General features: G+C 39.4%; 1 protein-coding gene across 1 annotated transcript in view; it reads left to right on the top strand.

Moving 5' to 3' along the window:
- Positions 1-3,478: 3,478 nt before the first annotated feature.
- LOC122760830 (serine/threonine kinase 11 interacting protein) overlaps positions 3,479-10,402 on the top strand; it is a 34,976-nt gene continuing 28,052 nt past the window's right edge. Inside the window, exons 1-16 of the mRNA XM_044016011.1 lie at positions 3,479-3,648; positions 3,881-3,948; positions 4,768-4,970; positions 5,363-5,437; positions 5,624-5,719; positions 5,803-5,910; positions 6,007-6,078; positions 6,194-6,323; positions 6,642-6,745; positions 6,855-6,944; positions 7,118-7,159; positions 8,030-8,197; positions 8,294-8,375; positions 8,458-8,937; positions 9,550-9,773; positions 9,988-10,098. Coding sequence (XP_043871946.1) covers positions 3,882-3,948; positions 4,768-4,970; positions 5,363-5,437; positions 5,624-5,719; positions 5,803-5,910; positions 6,007-6,078; positions 6,194-6,323; positions 6,642-6,745; positions 6,855-6,944; positions 7,118-7,159; positions 8,030-8,197; positions 8,294-8,375; positions 8,458-8,937; positions 9,550-9,773; positions 9,988-10,098 — 2,052 coding nt within the window. The 5' untranslated portion in view covers positions 3,479-3,648; position 3,881. The remainder of the gene's footprint in view (positions 3,649-3,880; positions 3,949-4,767; positions 4,971-5,362; positions 5,438-5,623; positions 5,720-5,802; positions 5,911-6,006; positions 6,079-6,193; positions 6,324-6,641; positions 6,746-6,854; positions 6,945-7,117; positions 7,160-8,029; positions 8,198-8,293; positions 8,376-8,457; positions 8,938-9,549; positions 9,774-9,987; positions 10,099-10,402) is intronic.

Here is a 10,402-nt window from a genome sequence, read left to right as displayed (position 1 = left end):
GCCACTAGCTAATTAGGCCTAACAGGCCACAGTATCTGCCCATGTGTGCAAAGTAATCCCCACCAAGGTCAGTTACTTAAATTCCATCCCATGGAATTGTTAAGCAAACACAAACTCTGGATAAACTCCACATTGATAGAGGAAGGCATGGGATCAGTGATGGGCCGAGGACACATCCAGCACATGTGCCACAGCACAGAGAGAGTTCTGTGTGCAAGAGGTCAAATCCTTAATTACAGTACAGTACAGTACGTCCCCCAAAACTCCCCGTGTCCTTGTACCAATATCACAACACCTCATTTTATCCCATATTTAGCATTATTTTTTCTGGTGCAAATCAACACATGGACATGGATTTTGTTAACAAAATAAGGTCATTTAAGGTGATTACGAACAATTTTTACTCCTTTTAATGAAACATCCATAGTAGATATGCACATTGGTATTAGATTACAAGATAGAAGACGTTTGGCCTTATACTATTATCACAGCACCTCGTTTTAACACATATTTAGAATTTCTATGGAGTGAGTGAATGCATGCACATGGATTTGTAAACAAATAAGTGCTTATGAACAACTATTACTTGATTTAATCAGCAATGACTGAACACAGATTTAACATATAATGAATGAGTCAGTATAACAATGATGTAATTAAGCACATTCGTATTAGATTACAGTTAATAAGTGGGTAGATATCCTCATACCAATACTATAACATTCATTTTAACCCATTTTTCGAAGCATGGGGCCAAATGAACACATGAAAATTAATGTGTAAACACACTGAGATCATTTTAGGTGCTTATAAACAATTATTTCTTACATTTGTTAAGCATGTACAAGGATTTGATAATTAACCACTTAGTGTAACATGATGTCATGTAATTATAGTATTAGATCACATACTAATAGATACAGTATATATATATATGTATATATGTGTGTGTGTGTGTGTATATATATATATATATAGAAACTTCATATCACTCCATTTTATCCTTTCTAAGGCAAATCAGTATTGGATTACATGATGACTAGATTGGTAGGAAGGCACTTGTGTCCTCATACCAATATAAGACTTCATTTTCATCCCCAGTTAAGCTTTTTTATGGAGTATAGTGTCAAATGAACACATAAATGTGAATTTGTAAATGAAATAAGGTCCGTATTAAGCATCAATAACAAATAATTAGACAGTAGTAATAGATTACATAATAGATAGATAGGTAGATCAATGCTTAGTTATTGTATTGTCATTGTCAACAACAAAACTGCACATGTATGTCTCAGTGAGAGAGGTTCAGTGGTTCAGAGGTTCAGCAGTGCATCGAGGGCCTTAGAGGAAAAGCTGTGTTGTAATCTATTTGTTTTTGTGTGCATGACCTTATGCCTGCCTGAGGGGAGAGTGGTAAACACGGAGGGTGAAGGGTCACTCCCGACGGTTAGAATAATAAAGCTTTTATTAAGCATTTATTAACTATATTTGCGCAAATAAATCACAGGTGGGACTGAATGTGTGTGTGTGTGTGTTCAGAATGGTTGCTGAACGAGTTTTGAGCAGTTAGGACTCATTTGGATGTGTCATGTAAATATAAGCGTCAATGAGGGATTGGCGTGTATGAAACACTTTAAATAGAAACATGCTCGATTTCACTCAGCCCAAAATAAAAGCATGGAATGAGCCAAATATTTTGGTTTTAATCTACGCGGTGGTGATGCAAACCGTTAACTATGCAATTAATCCTTGCACTTCATCCAGCTAACTCTGAGCTGCTCGGCCTCACAGCAGGCTTTCAGAAAGACTGATGCAACACAAAATCCTACTTTATTTTGTGCAATTATTTCAAAGCTGTCCCTAAATTAAAAATACAGATTCCTAAGCAGACTTAAATACGGCACTTATGGATGGAAACGAGCGTGTAAATACATCCTTGTGGTAATTTTTCAGTCTTTGATAAAGAATGTGTGCACTGCTCAGTCTTTGGTTTTGATTATACTTAATTAAGGCTCCGTTTGTTAGAAATTCTGATTGGATAAGTAGGGGCATTGAGTAAGGGGGTTGGAAAAGTCATTTATCATCTGATTACCAGGCCTGAAGTAATACAGGTCATGCATACAGCAGCTAAACAGCTCAATTATGTATTTGTTCCAGAACTAAAAATGTTGCAAATTTCTAAAAAAAAAAGGATTGTTGAAAACATGGCACGCTTTTGGGGAATTTGAGTTTCAGTGATGCATATGAACAATAATCACCATAAAAGCAGCTGAGACGTTTACTTTTGATTTCGGATGTCGTACTCCTTGCGAAGGAGGTCCTGAAAAAGTCAGAAAAATGTCAAAAATAGCCTTCATGAACAAAACTTTCTCCCCTCTGCATCTCTCTGAATGGAAATGTTTACCAAATTACAGTACATAGATCCTTACATGGGAAAGTTTGCATCACAAGTCCCAAATGGAAAAAATGCTTATGTGTGCATGTGTGTGTTTTTTTTTATGTGTGTGTTTGTTTGCTACCTAGCAACGAGTGATGGGCAAATTAGGAAAGTTCCTGCTTTATTTGCTCATGCAAATGTTGAAGTGTCTGTTATGGAACTGCAATGTTATGTATTCCCCAATGAATCCAATTAAGCAGTTATACCTTTACTGATGTCAGTATTACACGATTGTAGACCCCTGTCCCTGTTACGATATTGAGATCTTGACAGCAAGCCAAATCAAATTCAGAAGTAGTTTGTTTTGCTTTTGGCTCAGAAAACAGTACAGTTTCCACAGCTGTGCACAAATAACACTGGCACTCCTCAGCCAACCATCTGCCAAGCTCTGTTTTTACACTGATGCCATGACTCGGACATGGGATGACCAACATCTGCCCAGCAGGCAGATATTGTATGGTGTGAATCTCCGTTGGTAAGTTTGACAGCTGATATCTATTAAAACCCTCTGGCACCACAAGCACCGTCCTCACTGCACAATTCTAAAAACTGTGAAGAACAAAAGGTGAAGTCTTGAAACTTCAAAAGGGCCATGCATGACAGTTTTGAAATATTGAGTCTGGATTCATGGATGGATCTTTGTTCTTGTGTTTCCTTCCAGCTAAAGATCTTGTATCATACATAGATTAGTGATTGTGGTGCGTTTCTATTAGTTGGGAAAGACTTACTAGAGGTTCGTTTTCACAATCATGCACAAAGGCCTGCATGTGTCCATTTGTGTGTCCTGCACTTTTGACTCCTTACTAAAGTGCGCCACTTAGTGGCTTCCTGCAGTACCACCAACCTATAATGGGAAAAAAAAGAGCATCATTGAAATTAATCAATTTCGAGGAACTTTATTTGTCCCCGAGTGGCAATTTGATAAAGTAAAAAATAATAATAATAATTTAAAAAAATCTTAACCTTATTGGGTAGATGTGCAATTTATGAGTGTTAATTTTTGGTCTGCTGGGGCCACCGTAGCAGCTCTGTGCCGCTGTCATGTGATGTCAAAAATGTCAACATCACCGTGCGTGCACTGCACTATGACACCAACTATTTGCTGCTGACAGTTGTTTTTCTTCATTCACAAAAATATTTAGCTTCATTCTTTCATTTCCTTAGTGGTAACTTGATGTTCGGCATCTTTTTTCGTGGCTGTCTCTGCAAAGGTATGTCGTTTTATCATAGCTTAGCTTAGCTACCAGGAAGTTGTTTTGCTAGTTACTATTAGCGGAGATAACGTTGGCTGCCTGCAGGCTACAGTAATAGAGTTTTAAATGTTCAGTAACGCCACGTGCACTATCTTAATAACTGTTTTTACAGCAGTTAGACGAAGCACTACTGGAAATGTGTGTTGACATGTAGTTTTGCTAACGCAGAGCTTTGTGTGAAACGTTGCAGGATGGCAGTATCTCACAGCGGCCAGTCCTCCCTTGTACACAGCTTAGCCAGACTGCTCCGAAATAATGGTAATGTTCCACTTTCTGTACCTTCAAGTGAATAACATACATAAACGTGTGAAAGCTGGGTCCTCTCATAAATAATGACGTGCTTCTGTCCTGACTCCTGGGCATTCCGTGCGGTCAAGCCAGCCTACGCTACAGAATGTGTGTTAAAGCAGACACAAAGGACGAAAACAGTGTTTACAGTCTTAACACAGTTTCAGTTTATCAATGAAATACTGTCTAACTAACACTAAAGCACTAAACTGTGGGAATTTTGAGAAGAGTTCAGCTCAACCTTCACTAATAATCTAGGAAATTAACTATTTTAAAATATTAAAAGATCCTTAAAAAAGTTCTCATTCTGAATACTGAATAAATTTCACTGTTTCAAGCAATTTTAATTCTCGTTATATTTCTATCGTAGAGTGGTTCATCACTTTTCAAGGAATTCATATTTTACATTAGCAAATGGTGGATATCGTATATATGCAATTATAGCTGTAAACATCTTAGAAACTGTACAGTTTAACCACTTCAAACTGGAAATGAACACATGGAAAATGTGTTAAAGATGTAAACATCCGTATGTGCACATATTTTGAAGTGTAGGCTAGCTTGATTGTTTTTACACTGTTACAGGCTCATTTGACTACAGTCAAATTTCTAATATAAATTGTATAGTATAAAATAAATTGTGATTCATTTTATTTATTTTTTTACTGACTGGAAAGGCATACCTTAGAGTAGTTTGATCATGTAATGTATGTTCATTCTTGTTGGAGTTAAATATAACCTTGCGTATATTCCTTGGATTTTAACTGTGTTGTCTTTTCAACGCTCCAGGTGACTTGGTGCTGGACGGCAGCAGCACGCTGACCTTGCCAGCCTCCAGCTTGCAGCACCTCACCAGGCTGTTTGAACAGTATTTGCTGTCCAGGAGCCAGCAGCATGGCTTCCTGGCGCTGCCTTCCCACCCTGCTGACACTGCTTCCCTGCTGCAGCTGCAGTTTCTGTTTGACATTTTGCAGAAGACTGTCTCACTCAAGGTGGGCTTTTGACAACAGGTCAGCTGTTCTGTATTGGTCAGAATGTCTCACGGAATCTGTTGGAGGAGGAGGCCTTAATAAACTCTCCAGTCCAAGAACAAAATCCCCAAAAATGTCTTTCATCACCTTCAGTCTCTTAAAATCTGTTTGTATTACGGAGGCATGAATTAGTGATGTTGTTTAGAGCATGTTATGTATTAATTATTATTGTGAAAATGTAAATATCTGGCCTCAGTGTATCACTAATTGAATCTGATCAGTCAGGACAAGGATCTATTGCTGTATCATTGTGTTTTCCTCTTCTCTGAGTCCTTTCTCATTTTATCTTTGAGGTGTGTTTGTTCGGCAGGTATGAACCTTGGGTGACTTAATATGTCAATTTTCTCTTTCAGCTCATCAACCCTCCAGATTTGAGACTTCAGTCTATGGTGAAAATCTTCCCGTTCAAGTCACTGAAGTGTTTGGAGGTATAAAACACTTTTATCACGGCTCATTGGTCACATCTCTATGTACTGATTCTTCAATACTCATTCCTGAATGATACTTTCCTTCCATACCAATCTAATGAAATTGGTCGGCTAGATCAAGTTGTTCTTGACGTCCAGCCCTAATGACCACAAATTGTGTTTCTTCTTCTCCCTCCGCCTCACCAGCTCAAGCGAATCCCCCCACACTGTCTAGAGGGACTCAGAGGAGTTTACTCCCAGTTAGAGGTGTTCACCTGCTCAAAGAGCCTGTGCTCCCTGGAGGTACTGCCATGTACTGTCAGCTGCACTGCATTTACTTTATGGCAGCAAAAGTCAAACGTGTGTTTGTCTGGTTTGCTTTCTAGGAGCTGCTTTCTCTATGTGGAGGAGACCTGAGCTCTGCACTGCCTTGGCTTGAACTACATACCCTGAACTTCAGCTACAACTCAATCACCTGCCTTGACCAGTCAATTGTGAGACACACACATGCACAGGCATGCTCCATTAGTGGCTTATTAGCTGACTTTGTCGTCCTCTGACTCCAGCTTTCTCTGCTCTGTCTTTTGTAGAGCTTACTGAATGTCCTTAAATCTCTGGATCTTAGCCATAACAAGATCCAAGAATGTGCTGAATTTCTAAAGGTATGCTTGGTACCACAGGTTGTGAAAATGTAATTTAATTGACATTTTATGCTTGTTTTTATCCATTCTTCTGCCCTTTTGGCCTTTCTTTTATTACCACGTTGCTTTCTTCCAGCCCCTGAGTGAGCTGGAACACTTGAACCTTGGCTACAATTGCCTGCAGAGGGCGCCAATGCTGGCCCTGAGTGCCAGGACCAAACTGCTCACACTCATCCTCAGGAACAATGAACTTGAGACTATAAATGGTAACTAATGTTATGGCTTTTTTTTAGACAATCAGGGCCTAGTCAGATCTGATAGTCTGATATTATAGTCTTTCTGATAGAAATATTCAAAAGAAGAAAGAAAAACAGGATGGTAATCACTCCCACTGTTGCATCCTTCCATTTCTCTTACATGTTGTTTGTCTTGACAGAAGGAACATTAAACCTATAGCTGCTTATTTATTTTGTTTAAAGGAAGAAACACATCAGACTGAAATTTGATATTTTAGCTGAAGGTTCCCGTTGGCTTTATTGTTTGTATGTCTCACCCAAATTGTGTTTCTCTCTATAATTAAACAGGTGTAGAGCAGTTGTCTTCACTCCAGCACTTAGACCTCGCCTACAACCTCCTGTTAGAGCACTCTCAGCTGGCTCCTCTCTCCTTGCTGCACTGCCTCAACACAGTATGAAATCACTTGTTTTATCCTCTAAATTCCCACTGTCGTAATGGGTGCAATGATGTCACATGCTTCATGTGTGTGCTGGAAAATTTCTTTTTTTTTCTTCTTGCAGCTTCATCTGGAAGGCAACCCACTGTACTTCCAGAAACTGCACCGCACCTGCACCGTCAGACATCTCTCCCCAAAGGCTGCCAATCTTAGTGTGAGTAACGGTTCTAGTTGAAGATTTAAGCAGATTGTAGTCTTTAGTCTTATTAGATTGGAAAAACATCAATCTGAGTCAATGGTGATAATTGACTGAGAAACAAGGCATGTCATTGTTGTCATGCTTTGTTTTAGTTTTGCTGCATAACTAATGTTTTGGTTTCTTTCCAGCTGAAACTCGATGGTATCCAACTTTCGTCGTACGAGATATCAGTAAGTTTTTCACTCCTTGTATGGCCAAGCTCACTTGTTCACCTCTAAAATGGCAACTACACACATGTACATAATCGTTTAATCTGTCAATTGTTTACTCAATTTGGTTAGTTTGGTAATGTTGAAAAATGTTGATCAGTGTTTCCCAAACCTTGAAATAATGATGTTCTCAAACATCTTTTTTTGTCCACAAAAATATTCAGTGTTAATGATTTTTTGTTATATGCAAAATAACCTGAAAATATTCACATTTAAGAAGCTAAAAACTCAGAACTTGTTAAGATTATTCATATAAAACACATAAACTTATAAATTATTCATCTAAATAGTTAGGGATATCAATTAATGATGAATTATCTGTTGCAGCCCTAATGGCAACTCACAAATCTCATTCACCTCTAGATCATGTATCAGTTTTTTTGACCCCCTGTGATTTGAGCTTAAGGACATGCTCCCTCCCACTGTTTATTTTCTCATATTAGAGTGTGGTACTCGTAATATAATGACCTATTTATTCCAAAACACGCAGCCTCAGTATTGATATCTTTCTGTCTGAGTCTCTGAATTTGATATTGGAAAACAAGAACACCTGATACCATCCAAAAATCCCAAATATCACTTTTCACTCGGTAGAGTCTATAAAAAATGTAAATAAAGAGCAGCTACAGCATTTTAACTGGGTCATGTTGTGAGGTGTTCATTGACATGGGAGCAGAATCATTTTGTTACACAGTTGGATCGTTACTGATCGTTGCTGTAGTGGCTAGGTGGTAAATGCATGTGCACAAAATGTGTTGTTTAGAGGTTAGTAGTTTAAAAGATGTAAAATCGGTATTGAGCCCATTCTACAGTTCAAACTTTGTTTTGCAGGTGCTGCCTAAACCAGGTCAGTTAATTGTCCAGGCCCAGAAGTCTCTACCAGCTGCCATGCCACCAGAACGGGGAACCCAAGAAGTGTCTAGTGGAGCCGGGGAGCTCACTGACAGCCTGTCAGTTGGCGGCGCGGCGGTCTCAAGCTTTCGCAAAAAGAAATCCAGGGTAAGAAATCTGCCCCAGGGTGTATAAAGATGCGTGTTACTTGTTAAGTTTAATCAATGAAAGCTGTGATATCATTTTGTTTTAATTGTGTTCCAGAGTAAGGTCAAAGTGCGCAAGGCCAGCATATCGGAGCCCAGTGATACAGATTACGTGCCTCGACAGCTTTCCGCCTCACAGAGTAGGTTTTCAATTAACTTTTACCCAAGTTTTCCACTTGTAGCTTTAAGTGTTTGCATGTAAACATGTTCCTCCTCTTCTAGGTCTTGTTCTTCCTCACCAGGAGGAGATTGAGCGGATGTCCAGCTTCAGAGAGCAGCTCGGGGAGGATTGGCTGAGGTACCATCACCATTTAGATGGAGGTTCCCCCTCTGTGACAACTGTCATCGCAAACCAGTTTAACTCTCAACATCAAAATCTCCACAACGGCTTCAGTACTTCCACCCCACGTCCGTCTGCCAGTGCGCCATCCCTGGTCGTCCCTGTGGTTCTCCCCCCTCCACTTCTCTCGTCTGAGACCATGCTGAGTACTTCTGACGTGGATGGAGACCAGGATACAGAGTCCACGCTACAGTGGCCCATTGAGAGCACTCAGCATATGGAGTCCACTTTGGAGGACAGCACGGTTGACGGTCAGATTAGTCAGGGAGTTGCAAGCTCTCTTGGGCCAAGTCCAGATTCCCAGAGGTCAGCACGAACAGGAAGTGGAGACACTAAGGAGGAAGAAGAAGAGGACTTGGGAGGTAGGACTCGCCAGTTTTTTTGTTCATCAAAATTCAGGTTTTACCTCCCCAGTGTGTAATTTGTATGAATTTAAATCATCTAAATAGAAATAGATAGAAATTGAGTCAAACAGAAGATGCCAGAAGAAATCTTAAGTAATAGAGTATTCTAGAACATCATTAAATGGGCCTCTTGAATCACCTGAACTATTTTTTAACCCTTTTCTTCACTGATTTAGTGTTTGGAAGCGAAGAAAAAAAATACAAACATAAACACGATATAAACAAAAACAATGTAACATGGCAAAAAGAAGAAATACCAAATAAGACCAATAAACCAGGCCAGAAAAGCAGATCAGAACAAGAAAAAAAGCAATTCAGGTGTGGAAGGTCAATGCATTAAACACAGTTGCTGCATTGATTTATATTTGATTTTATCTATTTACATTCGTATTTCTGGCATGAACTCACCCGAAATAGTGGACATCTAGATACTTTAAACAAGGTAAAGGATAAGCGATTACTCAATTACACTTATACGTTTAAATAGACCCTGCACATCCTTTTTTAAGACAAACTGTTTTTGTTCTCCATTTTTCTCTCTGACCTTCTTTCTTTCTTTTTTTACCTCAGTGGACCTGTGTCACCCACTTCTTGTGGGGGTCCTGTCTGAAAAAGAGGAGGAAGACAGCAGCGACAGCGGTGAGGAGAAAGACAGGAGGAGAAGTGAGGTGTTTCTGCGTGTCAAACAGGGTCTGGTGCTGGAGGTGGACATGCAGCGTGGTCAGGAGAGATGCCGCCTGGAGCTGAACAGCCTGGCCCGGGTGGAGACCACCGAGGCTGCGTGGAATCGTTTAGTAAGAGCTTGAAAGGAATATGAAGAGAAAGAAAACTAATGTATGGTTCATGATATGAGTAAGAAAGTTGGAAAGCAGATTTTAGATTAATTTTTCTCCTTTCACTTGGTATTAAACCTGCGTTTTCAAACATTTTGCATCTTCATATTGTTGCCACTAATTTTCCAATAAATATTTGAACCATAGTAAATCTCCTCTTCTGTCTTTGGGTAAGGACACGGAAGAGATGCTTCCAGCTGTGGAGCTGCATTTCGACTACATCAGCAGGGAGAAGAGGAGGCGGCGCTATGTTCTACTGGATGATCACCCAGATCAGGCACTACAGGTTAACAACACACACACACACTGTGTGCAAAGGTCACACATAGACCTTTAGAAGAAGAGCCCTCATTTAACGAACATGAAAATAGAAATAGGAAAGCTTTCATATAGTGTTTAAAAAACTTGTGTAGATTGTCTTAATTGGTAATTAGAGGAGAAACAAGTGGATAGTTTAAGTTAATACATTTTTAACAATGAGGTTTATGTTTTTGTTTAACTCATTGAGTTTAAAACTCTCCTTTACAGCAGTGGCAGCAGTACATACAGGTTATGTCACGGATGCAACCAATTCAATCATACACCAAACT

Source organism: Solea senegalensis, linkage group LG2 (genome assembly GCF_019176455.1).
Source record: "Solea senegalensis isolate Sse05_10M linkage group LG2, IFAPA_SoseM_1, whole genome shotgun sequence".
Classification (NCBI taxonomy): domain Eukaryota; kingdom Metazoa; phylum Chordata; class Actinopteri; order Pleuronectiformes; family Soleidae; genus Solea; species Solea senegalensis.
This window is presented reverse-complemented; position numbering and strand designations above follow the sequence as displayed.